The following is a 14,971-nucleotide window of genomic DNA, read 5'->3' on the forward strand; positions in this document are numbered from 1 at the left end:
TCGTCAGCATTGTACACATCTTTTGGTAAATAGTTCCTCTATATCAATTTTAACTTTGTTTTCCATGCTGAGATGTTTCCCTTCGAGTGGCTCTTATAGATTTCGGAATCCCTTTCATGATGGCTCAGTTTTTTACCGCTTGCGAATATATTCGGCGTAACCGTAGGCCATATTACGCTAACGTATATATACGTCTTGGCCACGGTGTGTGGCAAAACGCATGCGACTATATACGTCATAGACGCACAAGAAGGAATTTTAATTTTTTTTATTTTTTTTTTATAAAATACATAAAAAGATAAAAAATAAAACAAAGCATACATAAATGTGTTGTATCAAACTAAAAATTATACTTTTTTGTGATATAACTCAAAACAGGGAGGTGGACATAAACCAGTGTAGCATTCTCTGCACCAATATCTGCTTTCTTTCCGTTTTCCTTTCTCTGCACACACAACGCATCTAAAAATATTAGTTTAGAATATTATTTTATTTAGAAATTACAACATTTTTACCTTTTAGTAGGTTTTTGTTTTGTAGTAGGTGGTATAATGGCAGGAAAGTGCCTTTCCACAAATCTTGATACTTTGGGAGTTCTTGATCTTCTTCTAGACACTTTATCTAATTTGGCGTATTTTTCAATTATTTTTTCTCCTAATTCAAGTAGAAAACCCAATCTTTTCTTTTTTCCCCCTAGTTTCTTGTAAATATGAAAACTGTTCAATGTTGTGATACTTAGAAAATGTTGAAATATTTTTATGTAGTATTTCCTAATTCTGGTTCGTGTAGTACTGTAGAAATGAAGGCACTGGTCAGAGAGATCAACCCCTCCCATTTGTTGGTTGTAATCAAGTACACAACTTGGTTTTTGTATTTCCGTATTTCGTTTCGTAACTGTCCTCATCGTGTTATCATGTAAAGTGCTTATCATCAAAACGTCTTTCTTGTCTCTCCACTTTTGTACCATTATTTGTCTTCTATACATTGCAATAGTTTCACCCTTGTTTAGCTTAGTTTTCATTTCTTGTGGTAACCCTTTTCTGTTTATTCTCATAGTGCCAATACAATCAGTTCTTCTTCTTACTAATTTGTCAACTAGATCAACACTACTGTAGTAGTTGTCTAAAAATAAGCAGTGACCTTTATCCAGTAAAGGATCAGCCAACTCAAGAACCACTCTACTTGTTTTGGGTTCATTAGCGTATTTGTTGCCATATGCAGTATTAGCACCAGTATAAAATAAAAAGTTGTATAAGCAACCAGAGGAGCTTTCACAGAGAGAAAACAACTTTATGCCAAATCGTTTTCGCTTGCTTCGAATGTACTGTTTCCAGCCTAATCGACCTTTCCATCCTATTAGTGATTCGTCAATAGCAATGTTTTATTCTGGTATATATACAGTCATAAATTTTTCTTTTAGGTGGTCTAGTACAGGAGCTAACTTTGCAAGTTTTTGGTGTGGTAGCGCAGTATCTATGGTAGAATTATCCACAAAATGTAAAAATTTCAATAACAAATTAAATCTTTTTTCAGTAAAAATACGCAGAAAGAAAGGTGTTTCAATTGATTCACGGTGGCTGAAATAGAGTTTGTATTCAAGTTTCACAGTGATACTTTGTAAAATCAAAAATCCTAAAAAAGTTCTCATTTCTTCTATATCTGTTTCTTTCCACATTTTCACTCTACTTTTTTCTTTCACATTATGAGTGGCTAGATACTGATCTGCATACCTGTTTGTCTCGCGCACTACTACTTCCATAATTGCATCATCAAAAAATGTTTCAAAAATTTCTACAATGTTGTCACGGTTTAGATGTTGCAGTTGTACACCACTTGTTGATGTAAAAGGAAATGGAGGACGAGGTATACCATCATTTGTCCACGGCATATCTAACGGCGTATTATAGTTACTTATTTCCATTTCCTCCGAATCAACACTAATTTCAGACGACATTTCTTCGTCGTCCAGCCCATCAGACTCTTCTTCTGATTCGTCAGAACCTGTAAAATTTTCAATGTCGCTTTCATCCTCGGAGCTTGACATGATTTTTAGAATTTTTTGCAATTTCACTCACTTCGAAAGCTAGTACAACAAGACAAAACAAGTATATGAAAATGTCTAACAACAAAACCAAGAAGCGGAAAAAAACTGCGCAGGTCTATTCTTATGATACACCCCTACCATACAGTGCACCGCAGCCGAACATATTCGACATATCCATGAAAGGCTACATTAAAAACTTCATGGCGAATATATCCGTCATAGCCACCTAGCTATACTTTTGAGATGCGTATATATCCGTCATAACCACTCGAAGGGTTAGCACTGATCAGGTCGACATCAGCTGATTCACCGCAAACGGTTTTAAAGCTTATTTCATGCCTTCGACAAAATTTTTCAAGCCATCCATTTGGAGCTTTAAAACTCAAAAGTTTCAAATTTTGGGCTGCTTCCACTGCTTTTTCTTTTAATAAAGGACCAGATATGGTAATGTTTCTATTTCTCGCTTTACAGAACCAATTGTAAACTACCGTATTTTCTCGAATCTTATCCGCACTCGAATCTAATCCGCACCCCGATTTTAAAAATGCATAGTGGTAAAAAAATTTAGTTTGCGAATGTAATCCGCATCTTTCTTTGAGTAATTCGACAACACCAAAACAATGCGATGCTTGTTGTTAACCATAAATATATATTTTTTCTGTTGACTGACGCTGATGTACCTAAAGAAACCTTGCTTACGACGAGTTTTTATTAGACTAGACTTTAAATTTACCAAGCCAGAAAAAATTGGAAAATAAATAGAATTTTACAAATAAATAGTAATGCCTAACACGAATTCCGTTCATATACTGCCCTCGTAGTAGCTCGAACGTGGTGTGTGCTTAATTATACATATAATAGCGTAATTATAAAAAAAAGTAGCAAAAATCTAAAAGGTTCTTCTATACAGCAAAGTTTAAAGAGATGTTATTAAGTTAGCGTTAAGGAAACCGAAAAGCTGGTACAATTTTTGCTGTTAATGAGAGTAACGTTGCGGCTGTTGCGGAAAGACAAGGTAGCTATTGCAGACTGTGAGGCATCGTGCAAAAAAATTACCGGGCCAAAGAAGAGATGATGTCATGAAATGTTTTCTAGTTCTCTCAAGAAAAACGAAAAGAGGGACTAAAAAATTTTTAATACTAGCTAAGGTTGTACTGTGGGATTTATGCGCCGAATGGTGTTATCGTTGAGGCGCAGAACTACAATTTCCCAAAAGCTCCTAATGATTCTCAAGAAAATTTCAATTTGTCTCAAACTGTAAATGTCAACGAAATGGTAATATATCTGGATATGCCACCCAATTACACACTGGAAAGAAGAGGTGTGTGGGAAATTTCTTTATAAACGAGTGGTTCCGAAAAATTGCGCATAACGTTGATGCTAGCAGTAACAAGTGATAGGGAAAAATTGCCGACATTATTAATATTGAGAAAAAAACCATTCTGAAATCTGAAAGACTTCCTAAATGACGTCCTAGTTAGGGCACAACAAAAAGGATGGATAATGGAAAAGTTGATGATGGAATGATTAAGACAAGTATGGAGTCTTAGACCAGGAGGATTATTAAATAAGGATATTAATTAATCATAGACCGATTGCCCTTGGTTTAGACTTCTTGTCATAATAATAATACCTGGTGGAATAACATCCATACTACAACCTGTGTATGTATATGTATATTAACAAACTCGAGAATTAACAAAACCGGGAGCAATTAAAGGAGGGAAAACGATCCCTGAAAACAATATTATAACATCATTTAAGAAGTTTTGTATAATCCGAAGATGACGTAGTATGGGAAGAAAATGACACATAAAAATGTAAATATCGTTCTAAAACCCTTAATAAGTCTTATTGTTATAATGTGATTTTATTTCACTATTTTCCAAATTACAACTATACGACTGCGAATCTAATCCGCACCCGATTGTAATCCGCATTTGATTTTAGAGCACATAAAATTTGTAAAAAAGGTGCGGATTACATTCGAGAAAATACGGTATTTGATCAATAGCCAGTCCTTCGGTTTTAGGAAATTTTCTCTTTTGCTCTAGATTGGAATTTTCTTCAAACAGCTTTTTAAAGTGGGAATTTTTTAAAATGTCGTTCACTTGTGTCCTTCCAACTCCAAATGTTTCAACCAACTTTCTAGCACTATTACTGAACTTTTCACTTTCTGCAATAATATCAATTTCGTCTTTAAGAGATAAATGTTTCCTTTTTAGCGACATGTTGATAGACGTAGGCACTGTAGAGCGTCGACTAACTCAAAATCCAACCCGGGATTAGCTTTTTAAATATAAATGACAGGTTATAACCTCTATACAAAACAAAGGTTATTGTTAAAAACAATTTATGGCCGGTATTGAGAGGTAAAAGTGCAGGTAATTTTTGCGGAAATTTTTTCAAAGGGTGGCCGTGGCCGTTTTTTAGAGGTGGTCGAAAATAGAGGGTTTACTGTAGAATCATTTTATTCATAATTGTACAAAAAAAATCAACAATGAATTTTGCGGATTGTACTACCTAGGTTGATTGTAGTAGCGACAAAACATTTGTTTTATAACACCTCATTATTCCTATTTATTATCGAAATTCTCTCACCTATGTTTAATGCTTCGCTTGTCCTTACACTACATCATCAAATGTACTGTATCGTTTGATTTTCATTACATTATTATAATTTAGATACACAGGTTCTTTTTTCACGCAAATATTTTGTTAATATTCTATGTAATGAATTTTCCTCTGGTAATTCCCAAAGCTTTTTTTTTTGTTGGTTACTCCATATGAATTATCATTGTGAATTGGTGTATCGTTATAAAACAATTCATGGATTGATGTTGGTTTTTCTGCTACGTTGGGGATAAGTACATCTCACCATATTTTGCATACGCAACGAAAAGTCAATATTAATGTGGTTCTTCCCCATAAAGGTATGGGCGCTCACCAATTTTTAATTTGGAGTCTTCAAATTTGCCTCCTTCCAATGTCCTTGTTGCATAGTGAAGTTGTCCTTGTAATTGTTTTATTGTACTGGTCATCCATCTGTAGTCTTTGTTTCCATCAATTCTTACAATTACATTATTATTCTTTGTAAAATTTCTGTTTAATTTATTTAAATGCATAATTAACTACTCAGAACTCCTCAGAATACTACTCAGGTTAATGTACAGGGTATCCAAATTTCGATGGATTTGCAGGGTATCTCAGTTATGATAGAAAGTTTCAGTTTTCGCGAACCTGAGCTACTTTTTAGTGAAACTTACAATGCTGCAAACCAAATTTTTATAGCCCTCTTCGTTTTTGATGGACAGGGAGGGAGTGTTTCAAAATTTACGATTTTCAGACACCCCCTGTATCTCGGCTATCCGGAAACTTGGTAAAAAAGTAAAAACGAGTTCTAATAGATTTTTTCACGTAGAATCCAATGGTGCACATAGTTTTTCTAATCATCACGGTTTGTGAGTTTCCTATATTTTATTTTTTTATTGAACTACAATTTCTTCAAGCTTTTCAAAGATATATAATATCCTTTATAGTTAACCTCGAAATGTAACAAATACTAGGATACCGGAATAAACAAAGAATTTTGAACATTTGAACACTATAATACTTTTACTATATACTATTTACTATATTACTTTTATTTATTTATTGACTTATTAAAAAAATGTAACGAAAAATAATTAAAAACTAAAGATGATGTAAATATGGCTCCAAGTTACAAGAATTGTTCAAAGTTGTTTCCAAATTTGTCTTAACGCTCCCGCTCAATTACAATATGTTGGTTTTCTTGATACCAATGCCTATTATTGTGACGATTATAGATTTCTGTGATGGTAAAATATGGCTCATCAGACCATATAATACACTAATTAAATTCAATATTATTTTGTACATGGTTCAAATGTCAGTTACAGAATACCAAGAATATTTGGATTTGGTTGCGCTCTTTCTGGATATCTGAAGTGAACAATCTACTAATAAGATGTTATTGCTTATAAATATTGCATTCTACTTCTTTATGTATAATTCAGCAGCTTGATTTAAATTTTCATTTGCATGAATGTAACGTGCTGGCATGCCATATTTTTTATGATTTTCATAGCGCTCCATGTCAAGTAAATGGTAATTAATAACAATACAATTTATTGATGTTTTAAAGCACTACCAGAAATCAAGTAACATTCGACTTATTGTTAGCACTAAATTCAAAATTAAGTTTGACAGTAATTAACTAAATTTACTTTGATTATTCCGGTATCTTAGCAACGGGATCACTTCATTTATCATAGCCCTCTCATAAAATATTGTATTTTTTAAATTTCGAGGTTAAGTTCGAGAATTATAAAGGTAAGTATAGAGTATTATATACTCTATACTTATATACTCGTTATTTACATTCCGATTTTCATGACCCAGGTATCAAATGAAATGGTTTTATAAATACTACGATTCATGCTACAAATATTTTTTTCCCAAGGCCATCTTCAATTTTAAGCGATTATTAACTTTTGTTTTTTAAATTGCTCCGTATATTTTTCTTCGAGTTATTGGATAGAGATTGTTTTTCTGAATCCATTGATGTACATTAATTTCCAATGATGTACATCTATTTTGAATGTAATTTTAGCAAAGAAAAGACACCTTGTATATACAGGTTGTCACACAAGAACGTCGCAAGCTATAACTCTGTCATTTACATTCTGATTTTCATAAGCGAGGCATCAAAGTTTATTTTTAGCTTTATTCTAAAAGAATAAGAAATAGACCTGTCGAACCCTATATTTTTGTAATCAGAAAAAAAAAACGAATTTAATAAGCGAATAATCAGTGGTTGTTTCCATTTAAAAAAACGAAAATTATTCGGACATCGAATTTGAACCATCCTGTACATCTCGACGGTTTGAAAATTTCAAAAAATCAATTCTATTTATTTTTTTTTTTTTTGGTAGTACAATATGTCTAGAATATTTTCCAAAAATTTCAAGTGAATCGGAGTAAACCTCTAGGAGATAGAACTTTTAGAAGTTCACCTTGTTATGCTGACCGAACGACACAGGTTTCTCTCCCTTTCTAAGGGTCTAAGGCTATTTTAATATTTAAAATTTATTCTAAATATTTCTTATCCAAGAGTACAATATGTTTAGAATATTTTCCGAGAATTTCAAATCAGTCGGAATAAAACTTTAGCAGGTAGAGCCTTTAGAAATTCACCTTGTTAGTTGACCGAATGACACAGGTCTCTCTCCCTTTCTAAGGGTCTAAGGCTATCATCAGACGGACCAAGAGCCAAATTTTCAGACAAACAACTTTTCAAGCAATCTTTCTGTTGTTACGAGATTTCAAATTTACATTTGAGAGAAAGCAAAAACACGAATTTAACTGAGAAATCCAAAATGAATATCGGGCAATCTTTCATGGCAGAGCCATAAACTTATCAAGTAACACTTTCACATAAATAGAATAGACTTTTTTCAGTTGGTAACAAATACGCTAAAACTCCTATAACAACAACATATAAAATAGCAATCTCAAGGAAGAAACTTCAACATCAAAGAATCTAAAATACAAGAAAAAAAGGCAACAACCTAACAGTTACAAAAGAATATAAAAACGTAGTATTTGTAATCAAATATAGACATATACAGTACGCGTCATAAGTAACGATGACGTGTGTTGTCTCATATATATATTTTTGAATGCTTTGCCAGATTGCTTCCACGTTCACTTCCTTCTCAGGTTTGGTGTCGTGCTAATAAGATAGACAAGGTTATGATCCATTCCTATGCTGGCGTATGTGAGTGCTCTTATGTCTATTAGTATTTGCGTTGTAGGTATTGTTCGATCTATTATTATCGGAGGTGTTTGTATCAGTACCATGAGTCAAATTTAGGTTTTGCTATAGGCAGGGAGTTAACCATACCTATGAATCCTCTTCCTTTATCGGAGTTTGTGAGGCACAGTGATACGCATTCAATTCTGTCCGTTATGTACCTATACAAGAAACCCGATGTAGAAACATCAAACCTAATGTAAGGAATACGTCAACTCATGATTGAAAGTATTTCTCAGGATGTATTACTTTGTTTGAAAAAAACCGATTCAGTACGTAATTAAAGTTTTCATTCCGTAACAGTACTCAAACGGGTGCTGTAATGAGACTCCTTACAGCATCCGATGCTGTAATGAGATTTTAGTAACATTTTATGGAACCAGTTCAAGTTGGTGACATTGGGTCATTAATTTTTCTAGTTGTCAATGTGATAATTTTTGTCTATGGATGTTTAAACACGTTCTTAGCATCGAATAGAAGGTCCACAATGATGAGGACTGTTGAAATAGGTTTTTTGTAAGAGACGAGGTTGGCAATCGTGAACCTTGTGTGTGTAAGTGACCGCGTGTTGAGTTCGTTGAGTTGTATTAGTAAACTAGTAAATGTTGTTATTAAAGAATAAAAACGTTTTTGTTACATCTTAAGTTTCTCCTGGCCTTATTTATTTCAATTAACCTAAAGCGCACTCCGCAACAGGTTATGGGCCCAGGTGGACGGGAGAAATTGAGAGGTTAGAAGACGTGTTGGACGAGTTTTTTTTTGAGAAGTGAGGTTAGGAATGGTTAGAAAGAATAACAACGTTGGGTTAGCGTATTTTAAATAAAAGGAAAGAAGAAAAAATTAAAAACATGGAGTCATCTCAGGGTGTCGTTGTGTCGTTGAATAAATTAAACGATAAAAACTGGAATGTATGGAAATTTCAAATAAAAGTTGTTTTAATGGCGAAAGGGTTATTTGATATCGTAAGTGGAACCGAAAAGAAGCCGGAGGACGATAAAAAGTTGGCTGCATGACAACTGAATGATGCAAAAGCACAGGAGGTTTTGGTGACTCGTATGGAGGAAACTCTACTTTCGTACATTATGCAATGTTCGACCGCATGCGAGATGTGGAAAAAACTAGAAGAAATCTATGACAGAAAATCAATAATTGGTTTGCATTTGTTAACTGAGCAGTTTTATAATTTAAAATTTGAAGAAGGAAATATAAATGACTTTGTAACAAAAGTTACTAACCTATGTGCGAAAATGAAACAGCAAGGAGAAGAGGTTCCAGAAGAGATGTTAATGACGAAGGTAATAATGGCATTGCCAGAAAAGTTCAAACATTTTATAACAGCATGGGAAAGTGTACCAAGTGATGAACAGAATTTAAATAATTTAATATCTAGACTACTAACAGAAGAACAAAGAGTAGGAAGAGAAGATAACTGTAGCTTTAGTAGCAAAGAAAGAAGGAAAGAAATGTTTTACCTGTGGTAAAGAAGGGCACCTAAAGGCTCAATGTAGGAGGGCAATTGCAAGAAAAAAGGGCACAGAATGAAAGATTGTTACCAAAGACGAAAAAGAGAGAGTGAAAACAATGAAAGAAAACAAAAACAAGGTGAGAAACAAGACGGTTTAGCGTTGATTGCATTGCCCGAAGCCGAAGCATTAATAAACACTGATTGGTACTTAGACAGTGGAGCGTCACACCATATGTGTAATAAGTTGGATTTGTTTGATCGATATGTATCATTACAAACTCACAAAATAATAAAAATTGGTGATGGGACAACAATGAAGAGTACTGGAATGGGAACTGTGAGTATGTTAGCCTATAATGGAAAAAGCTTTCAACCAGTTACACTTCAAGATGTGTTATATGTTCCTGATTTGAAGATTAACTTATTCTCACAAGGAAGTGCGTTAGATAAGGGAATTACTCTACGGTCAGACTCTAACAAGGCAGAGTTAATATTGAAGAATGGAAACACATGTGCAATTGCTAAACGAAGCGGCAAGCTGTTTAAAATGATTTTCAAGATAGATAAATTTGATAAATTTATTGGAGAAAGATAGTTGTTTATTGGCAAAAGAAGAACATAATTTAAACTGATGGCTCATCAAAACTTTAAACAAATTGAAAGGGTTTTAGAGCAGAACAATATTGTGGTAAAAGAAACCTCAAAGTTTTGCAGTTCATGTGTGCAAGGAAAACAACATAGAGAAACTTTTAAAATGAGCTTATCGAGATCAGACAAGATAGGTGAAATTATTCATATGGATTTGTGTGGTCCAATGGAGGAGTTATCACTTGGTGGTTCAAAATATATGTTTCTATTAAAGGATGATTGTTCTAATTATAAGACTCTTTATTTCTTAAAAAGTAAAGATGAGGTGTATAAAAATTGAAAGAGTTCATAATTGAGTTAAAGAACCAAATTGGAAGGGACATAAAAATCGTTAGAAGTGATAACGGAAAAGAATTTGTAAACGTTTCAGTAAGAAATCTATTAAAAGAATATGGAATCATACATCAGCTCACTGTACCTTATACCCTTCAACAAAATGGAAGGGCAGAAAGAGAGTTTGGAACAATTATGGAAGCAACAAGAACGATGTTGGATGAGAAAAAGATGGAGAAAAAATGTTGTGGCTTTGTCAACAACTGAAGCCGAGTATGTGTCGTTATGCTTAGGAATAAGTGAAGCTTGTTGGTTTAAAAAATTATTAGATGAATTAACAGACAGGCAAGATTCAAAGGTGGTGATTTACGAAGACAACCAATCAGCTATACGTACAATAAAATCTCATGAACAGATGAAAAGAATGAAACATTTAGATATTAAATATCATTTTATAAAAGATAAAATCAAAACACAGTTGATTGAAATCGAGTATATTGATAGTGGTAAACAATTAGCCGATATATTTACTAAACCATTGAACGGCATTAGATTTAAGCAGTTAAGAGACGAAATGTTAAACTGATTTTTTTATTTTTTTTTGCAACAAGGTTCTGATTGAGGGAGGGTGTTGAAATAGGTTTCTTGTAAGAGACGAGGTTGGCAATCGTGAACCTTGTGTGTGTAAGTGACCGCGTGTTGAGTTCGTTGAGTTGTATTAGTAAACTAGTAAAAGTTGTTATTAAAGAATAAAAACGTTTTTGTTACATCTTAAGTTTCTCCTGGACTTATTTATTTCAATTAACCTAAAGCGCACTCCGCAACAAGGACATTGAACTCTGAGCAATTTCTCTTATTTTGGGAGGTGTACATGAAACATTGTTGTCAGGGAATACATTTTGTGTTTTGACAGTTTCTAATTGTCAATTCAAATTTCTATTTTCAAGTATTACGGTGTTACCAACTGCTACATACCTATTTCCCTACATTGTCAAAATTTATTTTATTTTTGAGAAAAAAAAGGATAAAAACGCGAGTTACAAAAAATAGCATAAAAAACACGTTTCATAAGACTTAAAGCACTCATTCATTAAAAAAACTCATGGCTTCGCCACTCGTTTTTCAACTTGAATTCGTGCATTTCAAACGTGTCTTACGAAACTTGTTTTTTAATATACTATTAATTGCTTTACTTTTTGACAGTTTTCATGTAATGTAATCTTAACGCTTTGATGCCCTAATAATATATTTAATATACCTATATGTATTTATAATATAAATAATGTATTTTTAAATTCGTAAATGTTTATTTAACCATTTTATTTTTAGAGTGAATTGCAAATTTTATCAAGTCAATTTCGACTCATTCAAAAACGATTAGTAGTAAAATATAACCAGAAAAATCCTACTTCGTTAGCTAATTTAGACATTGTACTGCACGATACTTTTGAAGACATCATGAGAGTTGTCGAGAATTTAACCGAACGAAAAGATTTACTATTGAAGGCTCAAATAAAATTATCTAGTGCATTACAACTAATAAGTACTTTAATAAAATTATTAGATAACAACAACAACGCAAATGTTATTGATGCTGCTTTATGCACTTACGTTTTTGACATAGAGAATCAGGCAAGTTAGAAACATTAATTGCAAAATAAATCTTGTAATATATACTTTTGTAATTTTTTTAACAGAATTGGGAAGATGTTGTCGATACTACTTTATGTTACTTGATAAGAACAGTTTTGTCTAAATCTGAAAAAGATAAACATAGAGCACCACATACATCATTCGAAGAAGTTAAAGATATTAATAAATTAGAAAAACATTTTAGCCAAGTTTTGGATCGAGTTAGTAAAAGAAGATCAAATACCGAAAAAGAAATGACACATGGTATACATTCTAATTATTACAAAATTATTAAATATACAGTACGCGTCATAAGTAACACGCTAATTTGAAAAAGTTTTGCATAAAAAATTGTTTGTCACTTTTAGTTTTTCTGGAAAATGGGTCAACTTTGTTTTTTAATGGAACGTCCTATATATCATATTTTCTGATTGAGCTAAAAAATACGAATCCAATGATACTTCGCAAACAAATATTGGTTAATTATTTTTTCTGCGCAGTTTTTTCGTTTTTTTATTAATTGATACCATAAAAACTAATTAACCAATATTTGATTGGGAGGTATCATTGGATTCGTATCTTTTAGCTTTATTGGAAAATGCGGAGTATAATATATAGGGTGTTACGTTTAAAAAATAAAGTTGGCCCGTTTTCCTGACAATGCAAAATTAATTGGGTTAACAAAAAATAAAAATTGACGTGCTTATATATATCGGCTTATAACGATATCTCCAACAGCTTTTAAATAAGACATGGGGGTTACATATGATGCGTACTGTATAACTTATAGCGTCCAAGTGACCAAGCTATGGCAAATGAACATGATTTATCTATATGCTAAGTTGCTTCCTTTCATAGGTATTGCATTTTAAAGTTGAATAAAAAAAACGCCTGCGGCTGCGGCTGTGGGTTAAAAGTAAGATATTAATGGCTATTATAATGTAGTAATCGTGTATCATCATAGAGGGGGTGAGGGTGCGGCGAATCCTAGGTAGGCTTGTCCCAAGGTCTATAGAACATAAGGTTACCCAATACCGATTCTCCTCCTCTGAGAGGCAAGGTGGGTCAGTGACGTAGCTGGTTCTATGAACAACACAACACGATGCGAGGTTTAAATATTTTATATAGACTGTACCACAGTATAGGCACGTATAGGCTATCTTTTACTCAGACTGTATCGAACCAGTGACGTCAATCTGCGGGGTAATAATCGATACTACAGAGGCATAGGGAATTAGGTAACCTTATGTTCTATAAACCTTGGGCTTGTCCTACTTGTTTTGCCGTTCTCATGGTTCTTGTTTTATGACCTGAATCAGGACCGACACTGCAGTTTTTTTACTGCTCCTTCACGAGGTGTCCCTGTACCATACCAAAAGTGTCGGATCTAGACTTGCCAGTCGATAAACAGGCGTCCCGCCCGGCTGTCGTCGCATGGCTTAGAGCTTGCACGGGAGAAAACGTGCCCTGGGACGACTGATATTATCGAAACCGTTATACCGTGCAGCCGGATCTTGGCTTAATTGCCTGGGTCAAGAAGAGACAACCTCATTAAAAACCCCAAGCTGTCACCTGACGGTCTAGTCATCTGGGAAGTGATGGCTGCTAATAAGCGGACTCTGGAGACCTACCGACCTTCAGTTTCAATAGGCTTATTGGGGTATGGGAGAACTGCCTCGATGAACTACCCTTTCTACCCTACTCGTGGGATTACTATAGAGACGCCCAGTAACAACGAAACCCTAGACGAGGGGAAATTAAAAGGATGAAGGATAGTCCTCCATCATAATCTAAACTTGTGGTAGCTGGACCGTCCGCGCCCAAGTCAAGTTCTCTCTCTCTGGAATAGGAGCAAGTTCTTCTGCACTCTGAAGGGGGGAGAGATGAAGAGGAGGCTGTTAAGGTACTAGACAGTCTCAGTCTTCAACAAAAACGCCTGCGGCTGCCAGGGTAGGCTAGAAGGAACCTACGTAAGCTTATGGGGAGCGGGGTGTCTTATGAGTCCGCCCTCAAGCAGGTGATTAAAAAACTAATTACTCCATCGGAAAAGGGTGCAAAGACCTCTAAGCCTTTGCACAAGAGGGTGCGCTCTGATGGGACGTCGTCTGAGCAAGTGGCTAAGAAGCCCAAGCCGGCTGAGATTCAACCGACGGAAACCAAAGAGCTGGCTCTGGTTAATGATTGTAAGAGAACATTAAACACACTGAGTTGTGATAATAGAGTTTCTCTGATCTGGGTCCCGGGTCACTCTGGGATTACTGGCAATGAGCTAGCACGAGAGGGTAGCGCTGAAGCGTGTGTGGGGCCGGTCATTTGCGATGGCCAAATATAGGATTGGACTGTGGGCTGAAGAGAGACTTCGCCTACTGTGGACCAGTTCTCCTGGAATGAGACATGCTAAGGTGTTTAATAATATCGCCACTGTCAAACCCGGGAATATTTTAGGACTTGCCCGTAGCAGCATAAAAGGTCTAATGGGTGTCTTTACTGGGCACTGCCGATTAAAAGCACACTTCAACTTGTTGGGTTTAGCCGACGATGTTGAATGAAGGATCTGAATGACCTTTCACCGAGCAAGGTTCGTTAAGAGCATTGGACTGCACGGTGAAATTTGATAACGATACCTATCGGGGTACAATAGATCCTTAGGGTCGCGGTGCAAGGTTAGTTGGTCCGCCTACCCGATATGTAGTCTATGTAATGTAATGTAATCATCATAGAACATGATATAACTGTTTATTTCGAAGATATTCGGGGCTATATGGACACAACGCATCCGTGTTCAGTCCTGTGTCACGAAAACAAAGTTTGATTATGTTTTTGTTTCTGGTGTTTTTTTCTCTTGTTATTAAAGGAAGTCACTGATTAAAAATGGTGCGCATGTATCAAAAAACTTCAGGGTCAAAATCCTACATGAATTGCAAAGTAGAAGATTTGGAAAAGGCTATGGATGCAGTTGGGAAGGGGATGTCAAGGAAAAAGGCTGCAGAAAAGTTCAAAGTGCCTCGGACAGCATTACTACGGAAGCTGTTGATTTCTGAAACTTTGCCTGTTGTTGTGAATTGGGGGTTCC

General features: G+C 34.7%; 1 protein-coding gene across 1 annotated transcript in view; it reads left to right on the forward strand.

Annotated features, from left to right (window-relative positions):
- LOC139432684 (protein PTHB1-like) overlaps positions 1-14,971 on the forward strand; it is a 31,120-nt gene that overhangs the window by 10,601 nt on the left and 5,548 nt on the right. The window contains exons 6-7 of the mRNA XM_071201444.1: positions 11,596-11,898; positions 11,964-12,162. Coding sequence (XP_071057545.1) covers positions 11,596-11,898; positions 11,964-12,162 — 502 coding nt within the window. The remainder of the gene's footprint in view (positions 1-11,595; positions 11,899-11,963; positions 12,163-14,971) is intronic.

Source organism: Onthophagus taurus, chromosome 2, assembly GCF_036711975.1.
Source record: "Onthophagus taurus isolate NC chromosome 2, IU_Otau_3.0, whole genome shotgun sequence".
Lineage (NCBI taxonomy): Eukaryota > Metazoa > Arthropoda > Insecta > Coleoptera > Scarabaeidae > Onthophagus > Onthophagus taurus.